This window comes from Cydia strobilella, chromosome 27, assembly GCF_947568885.1.
Source record: "Cydia strobilella chromosome 27, ilCydStro3.1, whole genome shotgun sequence".
Taxonomy (NCBI): domain Eukaryota; kingdom Metazoa; phylum Arthropoda; class Insecta; order Lepidoptera; family Tortricidae; genus Cydia; species Cydia strobilella.
This window is the reverse complement of record NC_086067.1, coordinates 7,163,758-7,186,398: the sequence shown is the minus strand read 5'-3', so window position 1 is coordinate 7,186,398 and position 22,641 is coordinate 7,163,758. Positions and strand designations below refer to the sequence as shown.

Genomic DNA, 22,641 nt, shown 5'->3' with positions numbered 1-22,641 from the left:
ATTTATTTTTAGTTTTAAAGTGTGTCGACAGATGGCAGTGAATTTACTGGGGTTACAAAATTTACTATGACAGTACCGCTCTAGTATAAGTTACTGTTACTCTATGCTTGTATTTAGCAAGTTTTAAGTATTGCGTCCAAAGGAATGTATTAATAAAATATTAATTAAAACATAAATATGGAGAAGCAGAATCAGCAGCAGCAACGTTCGCACATTTCTGGTATGTTTTAGGAATCCTCAAAACATAATAAAAGAAACTTAGTTCAAAAGTATACAATTAGGTACCGTCCCAGGTAGCATTTATACGTCATTATGACGTCAGCAACGTCATTATGACTTCACAATGACGTCATTATTACGTCATTAGGACGTCGCTGACGTCACTTTGCTACCTGGGGTAAAATAGGGTGAGTAGGAGCAAACCTCGATAACATTTAATTTTTACATATGAAAACTGAATGGTGTATATAGGTATAATAAGTGTTCCGGACGTTTGTATTTTAGTTTTTATTTTATTTTGGGTAGTTCCATTTCATAACTTTGACGATAAACAGGAAAAACCACCTCACCCCGTAGTCCCTCGTATTTGGGGTGAGATGGGTTTTCATACAAAGGTGATTTTGTAAGATTGTTGGATCGTTTTTTGGTATTATGTACTAGCTCCAATGTACCTATTTACACTAAAATTGTGTGTTTTGCAGCATCCAAATAAACGTTTTATCTATCTATCTATCTATCTCCATTTTAAATTGGAATACATAATTTTTGTAGCAGTAGCCCTAAAAACCCATCTCACCCCCCTTTCAAACCTTCTCTCCCCATTCATAACCTAACTCTCCCCGCGAAACCTACTCACCCCATTTTACGGTATATGGGCATTTTCACTTTGTTAATTATGTTGAAACCAATAGGGTATTACACTGTATTTAAAATAATTTTCTCAAAAATGGACGGCAAAGTCGACGTTGCCGGTTAAAAAGTAGGTCGCGAAGTGCGTAGTTTATGGTCAGTCAAAAAATTAAAAAGTTAAAAACATTGCAGTCTCGATTTCGGGACTGCAATGTTGCATACAAATTCCATTATTTGTCGAGTTCCAAACTTTTTAAAAGTTGAAGTGGCCATATCAAATGAAGGCATAGGTCCATTAAACAGCCAAACAGATGATCAGTACTTATTATTATAATGTTGGTACCGCGACTATTTAGGTGTCTCAAATAGGTTGGCGTATTTTCAGCAGAAAAATACACTTCCATTTTTAATTAAAAAAATAAAACGGCGGCAAAGCAAATCTTTTTACTATTTTCTGTGAAAATATATACATATCAATGTTGCTTCTGTAAAATATTTCTATTATATTTGCATTTATTGCGCCATTTTTGAGAAAAGCACTATATATGACTCGGCTGGAAGGCTACTTGCTGGCTTCGGATTCAATTAAACGGACTCCCAAGGTCGTCCGTTTAAAACAAATCCTCAGCCAGCAAGTTGCTACTTCCGAGCCTCGACAATAATGTACTATTATTACACACCATGCATGAAATAAAGCACCAGATAATTATTAGAAAAACATAGATAGCAGTTATTTTTAAACACAATTTCTATTTAATCAATCGGATTGAAGTATAAAAAGTAGGTGACCCAGGTAGCAGTGACGTCAGCGACGTCATCATGACGGCATTATTGCGTCATAATGACGTCGCTGTCGTCATAATGACGTTTAAATGCTACCTGGGGAGTTGGCCGTGACGTCATTGTGTAATGTTTAATATAAATTCTATATTAGAGAATCGTTTTGACAGTTCTAAAAAAGAAACTGATTTTCATTAAACACGTCGAAAACATAAAAGACGATTGGACGTTCAACTTTTAACACGCAAAGCGGTAGAATAGTTATTTGTTATGCAAGGGTGCAAAGTTGTATTTTACCCGCAAGTGTTTAAACACCAACTTGTGCGTTCAGAATTACATTCAACATCATTACTTATAAAAAAAAACAAATGTTTCTTATGGGATTTTAAGGTTTATGACTTAAAATCATTAAATAAAGCAAAATTTGGTATTTTTATTTATTAAATTCTCAAACCATTCATTTATGATAATCAACATCGAACGAACCATTATTATGAGCGTTTTACGTTTTTTATGTGTCAAAAGCTACTTAAACACGCTCCCTCCAAAGACAAATTACTTTCCCCACTAGTGGATAAAATGCGTTTTTACCCGCTTGTTTTAAAGGATAAAAGACGGCTTTCCGAGCTAGTGAGGGGAAAATATCAATAATACTCCAAATCTCATGATTGGTGCCGTTACTGTACTTTACTGTACTGGCTATTGTTTATCGTTGCACATATTACAATTATTCCCAATTTTAGATTTTATTTCGATAAGTATTGAATTCCGAAAAGTAACGCCAATTCAAAATATGTCCATTGTCAGTGATAATCTATTTAAATTACGTGTCACCCGTTTTACTTTAAAAAAAATCTCAGCAGAACCATATTAAACTCCAACTCACGCTTGACCGTTTAATTGGGTAATTATGTATATCCTTCGACCACGTTTTTATTTGTTGAATATGTATTTTTAAACGTTCTGCAATGTTTTAATATTTTTAGATACCAGTAGATATAATGGAAATAGATATTCTAAGATATATGAATGAATGAATGAATATAACAAACATTTACAATACAAATTTCATAATACAGATATTAAAAACCTAAAGTTGCATGGGGCATCGTCCCCAGGACGCTTGCTGCGTTTCCCCGCTGGATTGCCAGACTTAGCCGCTGAGCGAAATATTCGCCCGCTCGAAAATCGCCAGACACCCAGACAAGTTTATTTGAAATTTCTTTCACAACTTGTCTGGTGTCTGATGACCATGGCCCAAAGGTTTCGACTGCAAGCGCCGCAAATATGTAATTCTCTTTTAAAAATGCATATTTGCGGCGCTTGTTAAATTGGGCGTCTTCTGCAGCCGTCCCCGGTTTCCGGGCCGAGCGCTGGACGTGGGACGGAGCCAAAGTATCCACACAGGTCACATCCCACGCCAAGGATCGCCCCAAAAACCAAGGCACAAGCGAGCATCCGTCGGGTCTTTTCCCATCCGCCGCTGACAAGCCAGCTGGTTCGAGGGTTGCCGGTATGTTAACTGTACCGAGAGCTCTGCGGATCAGCTCATTGAGCGCCGCGTGCCTGAAATTTCGGCCCGCACTCGACTGGCAAGATAGTCCATGGCGTCCGAGGGCGTCGACTGGGCCTCCGCAGCGGCAGCAGGGGTGCGGTTCACAGGTCTTTAGCCCCAGCCTGAGGCATACGGCCACACGCAGTGCGGCCGGGTCCAAAAGAGATCCTATGTTCCGCGACGGCAAAGCGTGTAACCAATGTCCCGACTCTGGCTCAGATACTGCCAGTAATCGAGCACGCTCACTGGGGTTACAACTGTCGTTCAAAAGTGTTTTGTGGGCTGATTTTATATTTACCAAGTCCCAGGCAGCTTGGCTAGTTTTTTCTGTAGGTGGGTTCTCACCGGGAAATCTGGCTCCCCATGTAGACTCCGCTTCTGCCAAGCCCGTCACTATCAAATCAGTGGGATTGAGGACGTTAAGAATATCACTGATGAGACTGACGGTGCTATGCACAGATGAGAGAAAAGCAGGGAGAGCCAGGTCCCCCGTGGAGCGAATACCCAGCCCGCCATAATTGATAGGCAGAATAGCTTGGGACCAAGTTTGGGGATTTAACGAGATGTTTAAAATTTTGCAGATTGAATTTTTTTGAGTATTGTCAATAGAAGACGTCAGACTGGGAAATTTCCATATGGGGCAGCAGCGTAGAATATACAAGAATTTAGGTGAGAACAGGCACAAGCGCAAGATGTAAAGGGCTATGTGGGCGTTAATTTTAAAAAGTAAGTCCGAACAATCATGGAAATTGTTTAATTTTGAATTTATGGCTGGAGGAATGCCATCATCGTATATTGGTGCGCCAAGTAAGGTAAGGGATTCACGGGTTTGCAAGGTAAAATTTGGCGTAACACGCTCAAAATTTTGAATAATGTCAGCCTGGGCGCTGGCAGACAGCTTTTCTGAAACAAAAACCTCACACTTAGTGAAGTTGAGTATGAGACCTATCTCAGAAAAACGCTTAATAACTGTGTTAAGGTCACTTAAAACTGAAGATGCCATCCCTCCTAGGGTCCCATCGTCTAAATACCAGATATTTAGGTGAGAAGTTAATTGGGAAATTATGGGGTGGATAGCGAGGCTAAACATAACGGGCCCTAAAGGATCGCCCTGCTGGCATATGGTTCGTTCGATATTAATATGAATATAATATTTATGTCAGGACAAGTCCTATATAATGACAAACAATTCCAATTATAAATGATACAATTACATATTAAAAAATAAAGTTACATATATATAAACAAGTCAAACTTAAAAAAACTTACAAAACTAATAACCTACCTATGTGTCTATATACCCTATATGTACCTATATATTTAATTTTTAGAGGGCTTGTGAATGATAAAGATGATGATATCTGAACAGGTTTGGTGAATTAGTTTTTTTTACTACTTATTAAACACTTAGCAAATGACGTCACGGTCCAGTAACTTTATAGTTTTATACGATTTATAAAATAGTATCTAAAAATAACCGCTGTTTACGTTTCGCTGTTAATGTTCTGGTGCTTTATTTCATGCATGGTGTGAAATAATTTATTTTTCCCCTCACTAGCTCGGAAAGCCGTCTTTTATCCTTTAAAACAAGCTGGGAAAAACGCATTTTATCCACTAGTGGGGAAAGTAGTTTGACCTTGGATGGAGCGTGTTTAAGTAGCTTGACAGATAACAAAACGTAAAACGCTCATAATAATGGTTCGTTCGATATTAATTATCATAAATAAATAGAAAAATACCAAAAAAATACCAAAAAATTGGTTTGAGAAATTAATAAAAAATACCAAATTGAGTTTTATTTAATGATTTTAAGTCATAGACCTTAAATTCCATAAGAAACATTTGCTTTTTTTAAATGATGTTGAATGTAATTCTGAACGCACATGTTGACTCGATGCAATTTCAAATCTGGTGCTCCATTACGACACCCTATGCTAATAATCACATTGCGTAACTACGTCGAAAATTTTAAAGGCCATATGTACTGTAAAACGTTGTACGATACACGTGCGAATAGGTAATTTCCTATTGGTAAACGTCGGTAAATAAAGGTAACAAAATAAATTCGCGATACACCCGATTGTAAATGTGATTTAATAGGTAATTTCCTATTTTTCGCATATGTGCTGTAAAACGCACGATACACGTGCGAATAGGTAATTCGCAACTCGTGTTTTAAAATTCGCCACTCGTTACTAATTTCGCACTTGTACCGTAAATAACTATTGAATTCTTACTGCCAAGTTTGTGCAAAGTTAGCGCGGTCAGAGTCAAGGGTCAGCAACGCTTAGGGACTTATTGGATATTCGTAAGTAGTTTTTACATTTCGTAAATAATTTTTTCTAAATCGGTTAAAACCCGGATCTTTGCAGTAAGATATCTAAGGTGCAATTAGTTTTTAAATTATACAGATAAAATACTCGGTTTTATAATGATTATAATGTTGTTTTTTCCTGTCGAGAATGATTAAAACTAGATTCTTTGAAGTACCTTATTTCGAATTATAAAAATATCTACTTCACTGACGTCTGTAATTTGAGATTTACATTCTTGTATAGCTACAATTTACAATCCTAACTATATGTGCCATTTTCAACTAAAAGGGTACTTATTGTCGCTTGTCATTAAGGCGCTATTTCCATATAGCTTCAATTAGAAATCAACCTTAACAACAAGCGACAATGAGGTACCTTTTGGTTGAAAACGTCACATATTTCTAGCTACCGACGTAAGTTATTTTTAACGATGTTCAAAGTTACTCTATAATGCACCTTATAAAATTATTTATAGTACTTCTGGTGCTGCATTACGACACCCTGTGCTATAATAAGCACATTACGTAACTACGTCGAAAATTTAAAAAGCTATATGTACTGTAAAACGTTGTACGATACACGTGCGAATAGGTAATTTCCTATTGATAAACGTCGGTAAATAAAGGTAACAAAATAAATTCGCGATAGACCCGTTTGTAAATGTGATTTAATATGTAATTTCCTATTTTTCGCACTGGCATCATAAATAACTATTATGTGAACGATATGCACTGAGAATATCTAATATCGCGAGTTTAACCTAAAACGTATGGCTCCGGTATATTGAAAAAAATCCAGGAATTGAATTGCCAAAAAATTCTATTTGTGCCATTCTCAATCAAAAGGGTACTTATTGTCGTTTGTCAATACGGCGTTATTTCCATATAGCTTCAATTTGAAATCAACCTTTGACAAGCGACAATGTGGTACCTTTTGGTTGAAAATGTCAGATTTAATCATCGAACTGCTCGAAAAATATCACGAGAATCGGTGAAGAATTGCGATCTGTAGAGTGTAGAGGAGAACATCCGGATATACGAAAGCATTTGGGGCATTTTCTATGAAAAGGGACCTTATTATCGATGGCGCTTACGCCGCACAGCGTCGCGCGGCATTGTATTTATATCGGAGCATCGTTTATAATGGCGTAAGCGCCATCGACAATAAGGTCCCTTTTTATAGAAAATACCACAATTTATAAGATTGGGCTTGCGCACAAATCACGCAAGGTTTCTTCGGCTACTTTTTGACCCCCCCTTGGTGATATTTGGTGAGGTTCTTGTTCCCTCCCCCACATAACCTCACATGTATTTTTTGGAATTTTTATTTTAATATAAATAGTATTGTATATTTATAGTAAATCTTTGTTTATTTTTCTATTTTCGTAAAAATATCTATTTATTCATGTAGTAAATTTTTCTTCATTTCGTTTAGTGTAGAAAAATACACGTGAGGTCTCCTTTATACCCCCCGCCCCCAACGTAATAATGTCGTGATTTTTTCGTGACCCCCCTCCCCCTATCGAACCTCGCGTGATATGTAAAAGCACATAATGCCGTTGCATAAACAAGACAGTAAAAAACTATAAAAGTGACGTATACTAAAACTACTACAGGGAGGTATCACATACAAGAGGATTTAATTACGGTTTATTTACGCTATTTTTAACTATGCTGACTATACATTTAAGCCATAGTTACAGATATTAATACTGTAATACCTGATTAATGCACAAGCATACATACAAAACGTGACTGCTCTTAAATTATAGCTTACTCTGCAAATTGAAAGATGATTTGCAAATGCCGTGAAATGAGGAAACGACAGAACCGAGTAAATAATACTATGCTGTTCTCCTAATGGCAATGTGCAAATTGCAGAAAATTCTCAAAATCATGCAAGGTTCCACAGAACATTCCCGTTCAGAGTTTTGAATGATTCACGGTTACTTTCACTAGACTTATATTGACCGGGATATAGACCGTGATTACCTTTTGTATTGTACGCAGTTACAATACAAAACCAACAACAAAACAAATAAAAGGTAATCACGGTCTATATCCCGTTCAATATAAGTCTAATTCCCGTTCAGATCATGTTCAGATGAGGGATTACTCAATGAATGAATGAAGGAAATTATTTACATATGAGGTTAAAACATTTAAAACGAATTACATAATAATATATGATTAAATAAAATAAAATTAAGACGTACACAAACACACAATATTTATCAATGTTCATAAGTAACTAGGTATAGGTAGGTAGGTAGGCAATGTAATATTATTACTGAAATAAATTGATGATGACAAGGGTGCTCCTTCAATTAGGAAAGACCCGACTGAGCATGGTCACCAATGTCATAACAGGTCATGGACTATTTAACAAACATCTTTTTATAACAGGTGTCACAGACAGTCCCCTATGCAGAGGATGCATGGAGATAGAATAAACAGCCTCTCACGTGGTGCTGGAGTGCAGCGGAGTGGCCTCATACAGGGCAAAACATCTCGGATCCCCGAGACCTCCCCGAGGTCCTACTCAACATCAAAGGTTTGATAATATTTGATATTAAGGTTTGATGTACTCAACATAAAAGGCTGGCAGGACTAGCCCACCCCCATGTCACGCAAAATAGGCGCCAGTCGTCGAGTTGCGGAAAATCGCCCGAACTACAAATTGATGATGATGATGATGATGAACTGTGTGATCGGCTTCACAGGCAGGGTCAGGGTCACTACACACTAGGCCAGACCAGGGACTAGAAAACCCCTCTTTGAAATTAATTGATTCATGTGGATTAAGCCTATCGCCAATTAATCGTATCTTTGGGTTGACATCTGATTCTGTTCATTTTATATGAAGCAAAGATAGATATAACTCCGTAATAGATGGATACAGTCTAAGGAAAAAACGTGCCTCGAAAATCACGAAAATTTGACTCTCGATTAGAGGGCGCCACTAGTTTTGGCCTACACTCGTTTAGAGGGCGTTGACGATTTCGTTTGTTATTTATAATTTTAACGCATATCAGTGAAAGAACATGGGTCAAAATCATAAAAATAATTAAATTTTATCGTATTTTTATAAATATTGTTTTTTAGTTTTAAAGTGTGTCGACAGATGGCAGTGAATTTACTGGGGTTACAAAATTTACTATGACAGTACCGCTCTAGTATAAGTTACTCTATGATATGAAGTTAATCTCATTACTCAATTAAGCTTATGATCAATCAATCGTTTAACTGACATAAGCGCTTTGATAGAATTTTAATGGGATTAATTCTGAAACTAAGCGCTTAATTGTGTCGGTTGTCATGTCATCTTTACCACTCATATGACTGATATGACGATTGTCAAAACAACAGTGTCTTAATTTGATTTTGGATAAATGGTCTGCTATAATCGCACTTAAACTATCGTGAGACATATTTCAAAATATTTATCAGTACGGTTTTTACTCACTATTATGTTTAGTCGCTTTTGGCGACATGTTTCGGATTCTTTGGGAATGCATGTCTCAGTGCACGACGTACAACCGCCGCGGACACTCGTGCCTGAGGATGGATTCCCAAAGAATCCGAAACATGTCGCCAAAAGCGACTAAACATAATATTGAGTAAAAACCGTACTGATAAATATTTTGAAATGGTCTGCTTTTAACCTAAGCTTGTGGAGCATAAGATTTATATCACGTTGTAGAATAATGTAGTTTAAAATTTATTGGATTAATTGTATCGAGGAAATTAGACATTTTTAACTAAACTTGATCTAATAACTACGACTGTTGAAGGTTGTCTGAAGGAGATCGCTTTTTAGCGATAAGACCGCCTGTTGTTACCTGGTTCTATTTTTTCTTTAAATATTTCTTTGTAGTTTTACATGTATGTAAAATGTATAATATTGGTGCAATAAAGAATATTTACTTACTTACTTACGTACTGTTAAGATCAATTTAGTTTGCGCACAGTCATTAACGCCATTCGCAATTAATTCTATAACGAATTAATATTTTACAAGCTCAACCCGTGATACAATTAATCCGAATTATAAGGTTTCTCAAAACAAGCGTTTTAATAACTCGATTAGGGTAAGCGGTTCCGGTCCCTGGGCCAGACCGGTCGTCAAGGTATAATCAATTAATCAAACCACCCAGGTAGCAGTGACGTCAGCGACGTCATAATGACGTCATCTATACGTCATAATGACGTAACGGACGTCATAATGACGTATAAATGCTACCTGGGCAGCAAAGAGGATATAATAAGATAGAGCGGTACTGTCATAGTAAATTTTGTAACCACTGTAAATTCACTGCCATCTATCGACATACTTTAAAACTAAAAATGAAGATTTATAAAAATACGTTAAAATGTATTTAAATATGGATAAATGATTTTTTTATTTGCATTAATTATTTTTATATGATTTTGACCCATGTTCTTTCACTGATATGCGTTAAAATTATAAATAACAAACGAAACCGTCAACGCCCTCTATACGAGAGTAGGCCAAAACTAGTGGCGCCATCTGATCGAGAATCAAATTTTCGTGTTTTTCGAGGCACGTTTTTTCCTTAGACTGTATCCATCTATTAAGGAGTTATATCTATCATTGCTGGGCAGGATTCTGTCAATCTAACGTTAGCAACCTCCTATAACGAAAACGAAACCCTAACAAGTGACGTGACGTGACGAGCCATTTTTGAGCATGACCGAACTGACCCTACTTCAAAGAATTCTAAGTTGTAAAAAACATTACAGATCGTATCTCTTAAAAATACAAGTTTCCTAATAGCAAAGATAGATATAACTCCGTAATAGATGGATACAGTCTAAGGAAAAAACGTGCCTCGAAAATCAAGAAAATTTGATTCTCGATCAGATGGCGCCACTAGTTTTGGCTTACTGTCGGAAAGATGGCGTTGACGGTTTCGTTTGTTATTTAACAATTTTGATGCATATCAGTGAAAGAACATGGGTAAAAATAATATAAAAATAATCAATGCAAATATTGCTAAAAAAAATCAATTAATCAATTAATTGTGGAACTAGTTATGCAAATTGGGGGGTATGACTGTTGCTGTAGTGGTCAATAGTTTTTACATTTATGGTGTTTTTAGTTTTAGTTTTAGTAATTTGGCTAAAATTATATTTAATTTGTATAGCTGTATATTATATATATATATATATATATATTATTTTATTTGTATAGCTGTTATATTATATTTAATTTGTATTTGTTGCGCTCTCTCGGAAAGGTTTTCACGGAAGACCAGCGTCGGGGGCCTCAAAGGTTCTTTGACATGAAGCTGAGTGGAGACCATTTCAGGAACGCTTTATAACCAGCAATCTATGTTAGCGTCATTAGTTAAGTCTAAATTAAGCGTTTTTGAATAAAGCATCTTCTATTCTATTCTATTATATTCTATTCTAATTATCCATATATAAATATATTTTTTTAATATTTTTATTTTTAGTTTTAATCGTGTGTCGATAGATGGCCGTGAATTTACTGTGGCTACAAAATTTACTATGGCAGTACCGCTCTATCCTATTATATCCACTTTGCTAATAGTGCCTTCCTCACAATAAACTTATTCTTATTCTTATTCTCAATAAAAATAAATAATAATGCAAAAAATCTTAAGGGCAAAATCTCTAGGAACTTGATTTAGATGATTACAACAAGGATAATGATAAGTAATAACATAAAGTATGTTCGAAGAAAAAGATTGTCTGTTTTTTCCACGAAATGTTTTTGGTATATCTCCGGGGTTATGATTTTATTTTGGTTTAATATCACTAGAAACTATAGTACCTATATTCACAAACTTAAGAGGAAAAGGCACGACCGCTTCTACATACAAACGTTAGTCCCCATTTTCCTCTCTAGATATTAACATTATAGAAAGGATGTTTACAGAATTGGCTTTCCATGGGTCCTTATGCTTCACCGTTGCACCTTATGCTGTCAATTTCTGTTGGATTATCAGATAACATATATATACATACCTACATAATATATCATCACGCCTATTTCCCGGAGGGGTAGGCAGAGACCACGGATTTCCACTTGCTACGATCCTGACATACCTCTTTCGCTTCTTTCACTTTCATAACATTCCTCATACACGCTCGCCGGTTTAGGGTGCTCTTGACTTGGCGTATCTTCAGGATCTCCTTGATTTGATCAGAGAAAGTCCGCCGAGGTCTGCCCCTTCCATCTCCCGCTTCGACTTCTCTCTTATATACACTCTCTTTGTTAGCCTTCTTTTACTCACTTTCAGATAAAAAGGACCTTATTGCATTTCAAAGATAGATATAACTCCGTAATAGATAGATACAGTCTAAGGAAAAAACGTGCCTCGAAAATCAAGAAAATTTGATTCTCGTTCAGAGGGCGCTACTAGTTTTGGCCTACAGTCGAATAGATGGCGTTGACGGTTTCGTTTGTTATTTAACACTTTTAACGCATATCAGTGAAAGAACATGGGTCAAAATCATAAAAATAATTAATGCAAATAAAAAAAAAACAATTATCTATATTTAAATACATTCTATCATATTTTTATAAATCTTCATTTTTAGTTTTAAAGTGTGTCGACAGATGGCAGTGAATTTACTGGGGTTACAAAATTTACTATGACAGTACCGCTCTAGTATAAGTTACTCTATGTTGCATTTAAAGCATAAGGAAGGACCCTTCTATGATGGAAAGCCACAGATGTACCTACATCTATTGAATTTTTTCGAAGTTTTAATTGTTGTTACCTAGCATTAAAAAAATACCTAGGGAAATTGTTTTTCGCTATAAATATTTTTTGTCAATATCCAGAGAAGAAAATGGGGAGTAAGTTTGTATGGAAAACCCACGGAAAACCCGTAGTGGCGGTAGTTCCCTTTCCTCTTAGGGCCACTTACATCATCACTAAACTGAGGTAAACCGATTAAACTTGGAGTTACCATGGTTACCAGTACAATTTGACACTGGGTTAACGGTTTAACTGGTTAACCCCGGGTTAGTGAGATGGTGCATAGTCTCTGTTAGGTATAGCCACACGGACACGCTATACATCAAAAATCACTTGCGTTTCTATGTGTGAACGGCACGTCTGTACACGCGGCATGCGTCATAGTGTGAGTAAGTTGCTTAAAAATAGCACTGAGCGGTCGGCAAACGGCCGTCAATCTGGTGTCGCGGGGCGAGGTAATTCGAGTCGGGGCGGGCGGTGCGCGGCCATTCTGTATGATAATACTATTACTTATTCCATGGTATAGTCCTCAGTCAAAACATTACGTTAACACTTGCAACAATCAACTATTATTTAACATTTCGTAATCGACCTCCCTTGGCTACATTCCAAATTCTCACCTAACAAACTCTCCACCAACATAACTAGACCTTTCTATCACGTACTCAATACCAACTTAGACTTCACGATACACTGGTTATTTGATCGCGCTCGCAACAATACACGGCCTTAATGCTTCGTTGGTCACCGCGGCCAGCACCATTTTCTTTTAAAACGTCGTATAAAACCATGACTGTCGTACTCAGATACGAGTTTTTGGAAGTAATGGATTCCATCACGGTTTTGCGCTAAAACGAAGGATTTATATTGAGTTTTGTAGTGAGATATGACGTTTTAGATTTAGATTTAGCATGTTTCGTCGCCGGACATCCGAGGTGCGTGCGAAAAAAACGTTGAGACGGGCTGTACTAAGAATAAACGTTTTTTAAGCCTACATAAGAACAGTTTCTAGATGTTGCTACACAACTTGCTAAAGACGCCGGTTCGAATCCGGCCTTTACCACTGGAGGGCTTTCTATTTGTGTTGTGTTGTGACGGGTATCGGTTTCATTTGCGTTCACATTTCTCTGATGCCTAATGCATCCAAAATTTCTGGAAACTTTCATAAGAAAATTCTCATACAATTTTCCACTTAGAAAGTTTCCGTTTAAATGAGGGATCACTCAATGTTCTTAACTGTTGAAGACATTCATTACATTTTTATGACACTAATCACACTTGCTAGAAAAAGGTCTTATTTCGTGTACTGAACGACTAAGGCCTACTTATATTGTTCCCCGAATTCAGAAAAAAAAAGCTATAACTCACTCGTGAGTTGCTTTTTTTATTATGTCACTAATTCATACGAACCAAGTAGGTATAAATTTTACTTTAAAAATACTGACGTTTATAAATTATATTTTTTTTGTTTATGCTTCAAATATTTCATTTGATTAATTTAATAGCCGTTTCAAATATTTTTACACAATTTTCGATTGTGGCTGAATGCCTATGGGCCTTCGATGCCTAAACTGCCAAATGGGGCATTTTCTATGAAAGGGGACCTTATTGTCGATGGCGCTTACGCCGCACAGCGTCGCGCGGCATTGTATTTATATCGGAGCATCGTTTATAATGGCGTAAGCGCCATCGACAATAAGGTCCCTTTTTATAGAAAATACCACAAATATGATATATATCAAAATGGCAAACGAATGTTTAAAATGTCACCGTATTTAAGAATAATTTCGCTTAAAATTTAGTTTTTTCTTCGCAAGTGTGATGAAAAACATTGTGTGTAACGCCGGGGTTAAGAATATTGTTACTTGAGTCTTTAATTCATTCCAGCTTGCGGCTGTCGTGAATATAAAGTCTCGTATACGTCTCGTACAATATTTCACTTACCCCACATTGCACAATGTACAGTCGCCATCAGATATATCGGAGCGGTCAAGGTGTTCACAATATCTGAACACGCACTCACGCCTTCACAAGAGAGGCGTGTTCAGATATTTGTGAGCGCCTCGGCCGCTCCGATATATCTGATGGCGACTGTACTATTACGTCACTCAATGGCGGCTATTTCAAGTGACATAGAAATGGAAATTAACTGTAGAAGGTTTGGCAATAAACTTACAGAAAAAAACTACCGAGAAAATTTCATGGATTTTGCAATTTTTGTAAATTCCCTTTGGCACCTTTCTAATTATGTAACTGACAATCCCAATTGACCTACTAAAAGGCACATTAGGTCAATCAAATTATCAATAAAAAAATATAATAAATATCAAGCGTTCTGAAGAATTAATTTCCAGCAAGCACGAAATCGTTTTACTACCTTTTTGGTCCAAAATGCGTGTAAACTGCGTTTGTACAATACAGCTGTGCATAAGTTTTTGGAGCCAAGTAACTACGTACCGTTTTGGAGCTAAAAACTGCAAAAAACAAAAAAAAATATGGACACAGATTGCGCAAAACTTTAAAACTTTAAACTACGTGTACTAGCCCTAAGTAATTTATCTACTAATTAATATGTATAAGCAAGTAATAAAACTATGAAAACGGATTATATCGCGTATATTGAATTTATAATACATCCCGACGTTTCGAACTCTCCCGAGTCACCCGTTGACCACGAACGCTGTAAAGAGTTCGAAACGTCGGGATGTATTATAAATTTAATATACGCGATATAATCCGTTTTCATAGTTTTATTTCATGAGTAACTATCGCGGTAACCGAAGACAATATTATGTATAAGCAAATTATAAATTAAAATTATGTCTTAATTGTTAAGAGCGTTCTTACAAGAAAAGTCGAAATAATGTAAAATTGATGATATTCCCGACAAGATTTAAGATTTTACGCTCATTATTAGAAATAAAGAGTACTTGTTCCAGTAAGAGCGTCTTCTTATCTTTAGGAATATCGCGATACATTTTAGAAAAAGGACTAATTAAATTAGTAATGATTTTTTTTTCTGATGGTCGTTTACGAAAAACCGCGTGAAGCACTGAATTGTGAGCTCTTATTTGTAAATTTTGAGAAGTTTACTCTGCTAAAGTTGGATATTTTGTATTACTAATATCCTGTACTTTAGGAATATCGAACGATATTCTTCCTACATGCTTTTAAGAAAGAGAAAATCAATGTTAAACGAATTGAATTTTCTCTTCGAAACAAGTGTAAATTCCTACGAAAATCTACTTAGTATCGAAGTCATTTTTATACACGAGCAATCTACAACGTTTGCTTATATTGTTGGTATACATTTGTGTTTATCAAATTCTACTTTAATTTTTTGGCAATTTTTTGAAAACTACTGCTTGCGACTTGCAACCCTATTGACTGTTTACGAACTTGTTTTTGCTTAAAATATGTTTTATTTAATAATAATAAGTTTAAGCATAGAGTAACTTATACTAGAGCGGTACTGTCATAGTAAATTTTGTAACCCCAGTAAATTCACTGCCATCTGTCGACACACTTTAAAACTAAAAATAAATATTTATAAAAATACGATAAAATGTATTTAAATATGGATAAATGATTTTTTTATTTGCATTAATTATTTTTATATGATTTTGACCCATGTTCTTTCACTGGTATGCGTTAAAATTATAAATAACAAACGAAACAGTCAACGCCCTCTATAAGAGTGTAGGCCAAAACTAGTGGCGCAATCTGATCGAGAATCAAATTTTCGTGATTTTCGAGGCACGTTTTTTCCTTAGACTGTATCCATCTATTACGGAGTTATATCTATCTTTGGTTTAAGTGACATTAATACTTACTCTAGAAATGTTGTACCTACTATGTACCTACCTATATATTTACTGACCTGTAAAACATTAATTTTTATCAATAAATGTCGTGTATCTTGTATGTGTATGTATAGGTAAGCACTTTATTGCACATAAGACAGGTTAAGATATACAATTAAACAGAAAGTATACAATGTACAAAGGCGAACTTATCCCTGTAAGGGATTTCTTGTATCTTGTAAAATCCTTTTAGACGTAAAAACTTTTAAATAGGCTATTTTGTGAAGGTTTTTTTAGCCATAACTACGACTAAACAATTTCCAGCTTGCTGCAAATCAATTCTACGAAAAAATCAGAAATCAGAAATCGATTGCGAACCATGGTGCCTATTAGAAGAAGAAAGAAAGAAAATACATTTATTTAACGCCACAACAGATTACATATATGAAAAAAAGGAAACATACAGACGAAAAACATTGGACGCTAAAATAGGACCCCACTCAGCATAATGCCGCGGTAATCCGCGGCGCTGGTTTTCAGTTTTCATTAGTTGTCACAATAAAAACATAATCACATAGCACCCTAAAAAGGGTATAAGTATAAGTATCTAATTAGATTGACCTACATGGGAGTTGTTGACATTTATTTAGCACGCAAATCACGGAATTAAAAAAACAAACCGAGTTCCGGATAACGTGATGAATGAGATCGTAATGTGTTTTTAGGGTTCCGTATCTCAAAAGGAAAAAACGGAACCCTTATAGGATCACTCTTGCATCTGCCTGTCCGTCTGTCACAGCCTATTTTCTCCGAAATCACTGGACCAATTAAGTTGAAATTTGGTATAATAAACAAATGAATTTTAATCACGGAGGCCACTTGTGAAAATGAGAAATTTAAGTTTTTCAAACTATGTGTTACATATCAAATAAAAGAACTCATTATGAGAATCTCAAATATATATATATTTTGTAATTTTAAAATAAATGGTTTAGAAGTTATTTAAGAAAATAGCCAAAACATGACTAATTCCCCCCTTTATCTCCGAAACTACTTCTGGGGTCTAAAAGGGTCTAAAACTTTGAAATACACAGAATAGTTGTCTACCTATAGATGACAGGAATACCTATTAGAAATGTGCAGTCAAGCGTGATTCGGACTTAATTAGATAGTTTTTGATCCGAGCCGGGTTTTTTAGACATTTGAGACATTTCACTCACGTTTCACATAAAAAAATATATTGTTAAAAGTTGTGTAATGTACGGAACCCTTGGAACGCGAGTCCGACTCGCACTTGGCCGGTTTTTTTGCAACATTATTATACAGTAACTCGCACTTATCTACTATCATTAAGTGCCTAATTCATTATACGACAGAAAAAAACCAATACATGGCCGTTTCCGACAGCTGTTGACGTATTTATGGGTCTATCGGCATAATTATTTGTATTAATTAGGTACTCAAATGGAGCCAATCATCATTTCGCTTGCTACGGCTCACGGTCACGGCACGGTCCGCTTGGCAACTCCCGAGAATAGGCGTAGGCACTAGTTTCTACGAAAGCGACTGATGCCATCTGACCTTCCAACCCAGAGAGTAAACTAGGCCTTATTGGGATTAGTCCGGTTTCCTCACGATGTTTTCCTTCACCGAACAGCGGCTAGTATCTATCTAGTTATAATATCCAGAGAGGAAAATGAGGACTACCTAAGTTTGTATGAAAAGGCACCCGGCCGCACACTCTTACCGCTAGGCCACCAGCGTTTCACTCAAATAGAGCCAATAGACGCTTAATTAGCAATGTGCCAAAGAGAATTTTCAAATATTGCTAAATTCCCATGAAATGTTCTATTTTGGCATTTTTTCTGCTCGTTTATTGCCAATCGTTTATCGTTTTGCCTCCTCCTTTTTGGTACGGACGGCTAAGGAATGGAATGCGCTCCCGCCATCTGTATTCCCTGATCAATATGACCTCGGTCTCTTTAAAACAAGAGTGAATAGGCTGTTACTGAACCGGTGAGCTCCATCTTAGGCCCTGTCTTCACTTTCCATCAGGTGTGACTAGGGCCAATAGCCGATCAGTTTATAATAAATAAATAAAAAAAGATTTTTCTCATGAAAGTTTCCAGAAATTTTGTAAATTTTGAGATTGTTCTGCAACGCATTGATAATATACTTATCATATTAAAAATGAACGTAAAATATTTAATGTAAAAGCGATCGTATTTATTACGATTTCTTTTCTACTTAGCAATGTGAAAGTTGCAAAACATTCTCAAAATTTCCAAAACTTCTGGAAATCATGAGAAGCAAGCAAGCAAGTTTCCACTTAGAAAATTCCCGTTCAGATTAGGGATTACCTACTCAAATTTCTTATCTTGACGATTGACGACTGTTTAGCGCGCTCCAGACTACGCGGCGCGAAGCCGTGAACGCGAGTGTGGAGTCGATTTCGCTGATTAGCGAACTAGACTACACACTCGCGTTCGCGGCTACGCGCCGCGATTCGCGTACGAGTGTGGAGGGCCCTTTTCACTTTTACATTAGGTCATCACTCATTGGTGTATTTTTCAAGTGACTTAGAAATTGAAACAAACTGTAAGGTTTGGCAATAAACGTGCAGAAAAAAATACCATAATAGAACGTTTTTGTGGAATTTAGCTTTTTTTTTAATACTCTGGCACATTTCTATTTCTACTAACAAATCGGGTTCGCTATTAGATTTACACTTTCTCTCCATTCTCCAGTTTTGTACTTAAGTTATAGGAAGTTAATTGTAACGCGGACATGAAGTGTATGACCTTCATGTTTAAGCGATATAACGTAATGTGTCCATTTTGAGTGAGCCATAAACACACTTTTTTAATAGCGACTGATTTGTTTCGATAATTGGTCAAACCAAATTGGCAGTAAATAAGAACCAAAAAAGCTATACTCATCCTGTTTCTTTGGGTGCTAGTACTAGTGTAAGACAAAGATAGTGTGATTATCTCTGTCTATGTTTGAAATGAGACAGTCCTTTGACAAACTATAGCCGGTCAAAAAACTTTGTCAGTAGAAAAAGGCACGAAATTCAAATTTTCTATGAGACGAAGATAGTGTGATTATCTCTGTCTATGTTTGAAATGAGACAGTCCTTTGACAAACTATAGCCGGTCAAAAAACTTTGTCAGTAGAAAAAGGCACGAAATTCAAATTTTCTATGGGACGATAACCCTTCGCACCATTTTTTCTACTGACGGGAATGGCTTGACGGACTATACTATAGATTAAGCTTAGAATAAATTTAAAAGTGGAAAAATTACTGGCCTCTGGAGGCCGTGAGTTCAAGTCTCACCCAAGGCAGTAATTTTTCCACTTTTAAATTTATTCTAAGCTTAATAGCATCGATAGCAGACGTTTCTGCTTGTTAAAAATTAATTTATACTATAGATTATCATTCAAGTAAAGAAATCATGACGAACGACTCGAAGCAGGAGGTCTCGGGTTCGAATCCCGGTAAGGGCATTTATTTGTGTATTTATCACGAACCTTTGTTCTTGAGTTATGGATGTTTTCTATGTATACAAGTATTTAATTGTATATAACAATATTATATTTATCGTAGTCTAGTTATCCACAACACAAGCCTTATTTAACTTACTGTGGGACTAGGTCTATCTGTTTAAAAGTTGTTCTATAATATATGGATGGTATAGAAAGGATGCCAATCTCTTATGGCAGAATTATTGCAAAAGTGACCGCTTTCAGCTTTAAATAATAGTTCCTAATCTCTCCGGTGGCGCTAGTTAGGCTCTGGGACATGAGTATAACATGAACCATATAAGGCAACAAATAACCCGACCAAATTACGTAGGTTGTTTTTGGTAGTATTTCGGTGTATGGTGGCGCCGCCTAATTACTGTTTTTTGATGGACACTTTTCATACATAGAGATTTGGCTCCTTTATATAGTCTCCATGCTATAATATTTATTATTTATAGTTTGTCAAAGGACTGTCTCATTTCAAACATAGACAGAGAATCATACTATCTTTGTCGTACACTAGTACTAGCACCAGTTAGCACCCAAAAGAAAAGGATGAGTATGAGGATGAGTTTTTTTTTGTTCTTATTTACTGCCAATTTAGTTTGATCAACTATATAAAACAAGAACAAATTAGCAGAGAGGCGCATTGAGCGTGCTGTGCAATAGCGGCGAATTTGTTAGATTAGCAGTGCCATTAAAAACATAATGAACTCACCTCTCCTCAACAGTCAGGTTCGCCAGCTCCGGCACCCAGCACCAATGCTGCTCCGGCACCAGCGTCATAAAAATTTGCGAGAAATACACGAACGCCACAAAAAACGCGAAAGGTATCATCAGTAAAAACAAAATCTTCTGATACAATCCGAATTCCCCAACATATGGCAGTAAGTCGTCGAAATCCGTTGCCTTTTTTTCTTTTTTCTGGCTGGCAACATTTTCTGTGTCTTTGTCGCTGTCAGGTTGGTAGCCCTTGTTCACGAAGCCTAAGTCTATGTTTGACAGGTTGTCTATGGCATGGTTTTGGCGGGAATCCTCCTCGCAGCACGAAGTTCGCTCTTGTGGCGCCATCTTGCTTGCGTTTTGCTAGTGCATTGATTTTTGTGCCTTTCGATCTGTAACAAAGGGGTGGATGTTCATTTAGACATTATTTTATGATGAAATGAAGTGATGATGATGATGATTGACAATAATAAAATTATATTTTATGAATAAAGTATTGAATGGAATTGAATTGACAAAAACTATCCCGAGTCTCAAACTATCTCAATACCAAATTTCATGTAAATTGATTCAGCAGCGGTTTAAGCGCGAAGAGGTAACACACAGACAGACAGACCGACAGACAGGCAGACCGAGTTTCTTTCGCATTTATAACATTAGTAGGGAAGGGATTTATCGGACATCATCGGTACGTATGCATGTTTTTTTTTATAAACTGATCGGAGATTGGCCCTAGTCACACCTGATGGAAAGTGAAGACAGGGCCTAAGATGGAGCTCACCGGTTCAGTAACAGGTAACAGCCTATTCACTCTTGTTTTAAAGAGACCGGGGTTTGCTACCGACGTGGACGTGGTATAAAAAAGATATTAAAATATAATAAATAATTATATATTTGCGGATTCAGAATAACATGATCTATTTAGGAAGTTGACAGAATTTATTTAAATCAATAAGTATATTATAGTTGGTCAAGAAAATCTTGTCAGTAAAAAAGGCGCTAAAATTTATAGAATGTAGTCGCGAAGGAATATCTTTATGTTTGACTTGTAACCTAATGTTATCAATAAATTTTAATTTTCATTTTCATTTTATCGTCCCATAGAAAATTTGAATTTCGCGCCTTTTTCTACTGACAAGATTTGCCTGACCAACTTATTAAGATTAAATGATAGTTGAGAGGTATATTACAATTTTATTGTTTTTTTTTCATATTGGACAATCTTACACGAAGCAATCTAGTCTAGAAGACATCCATGACTCAAGAGGCCTAACAATTGCCTAAGAAATATTTAAATTAAATTAAATTATATTAAATAAATTATATTAGGTCATATTTTTAAATTTATTTAAAATGTATTTTCAAATGCCTAACTTATTACATTTTGTACATTAAATGTTATTCTGTATAGGTACTTTAGTTCTTAGCTCTTAAATGTATTGCAATACCCTCACAGGGTTGTGTTGAGACATGTAATGATTTATGCATAAGATCTTTTGTACACACACTAAGCAAGGAAATTAAAATGAAATGAAAGAGTCAAGAGCAAATTTGTGATAAACACACAAATAAATTCCCTTACCGGGATTCGAACCCGGGACGTCCAGCTTTGTAGGCAGGGTCACTACCAAGTCTACCAACTAGGCTACGGAGACCGTTAAAAGAAATTATTGTTTTAAATAAATAAATTACTTAATGTAGGCAGCTATAGTTGGCCAAGCTAAGTCAAGCAAATCTTGACAGTAGAAAACAGCGCAAAATTCATATTTTTAAATTTGCCGCCTTTTTCTACTGACAAGATTTGCTTGACCAGTTATATTTATTATTCATTAAATGATTAACTTCAATAAATTACTTGAATCAGAACATATGGCCACAGGCCACCTACTTCGATCCTTCAATGTGAACGTATTTATTTAAATTTTGGCCTTAAACCACTTTGATTTGATAGACTAATTATGTAATTATGCTCAGATTCTAATCCTGATGAACTTTATGACATAATGTAAGAACCAACCTTGCTTGACACTTTACGATGGCAATACATAGGTCATACCAAAGAGGATATAATAGGATAGAGCGGTACTGTCATAGTAAATTTTGTAACCACAGTAAATTCACTGCCATGTGCCATCTATCGACACACTTTAAGACTAAAAATGAAGATTTTAAAAATACGATAAAATGTATTTAAATATGGATAAATGATTTTTTTTATTTGCATTAATTATTTTTATATGATTTTGACCCATGTTCTTTCACTGATATGCGTTAAAATTGTTAAATAACAAACGTAACCGTCGACGCCCTCTATACGAGAGTAGGCCAAAGGTAGTG

General features: G+C 36.0%; 1 protein-coding gene across 1 annotated transcript in view; it reads right to left on the bottom strand.

The window, feature by feature from the left end:
* Positions 1–22,641, bottom strand: part of LOC134753604 (organic cation transporter protein-like) — a 66,192-nt gene that overhangs the window by 31,952 nt on the left and 11,599 nt on the right. Inside the window, exon 2 of the mRNA XM_063689533.1 lies at positions 20,300–20,696. Within this exon, the coding sequence (XP_063545603.1) occupies positions 20,300–20,652 (353 nt within the window). The 5' untranslated portion in view covers positions 20,653–20,696. The remainder of the gene's footprint in view (positions 1–20,299; positions 20,697–22,641) is intronic.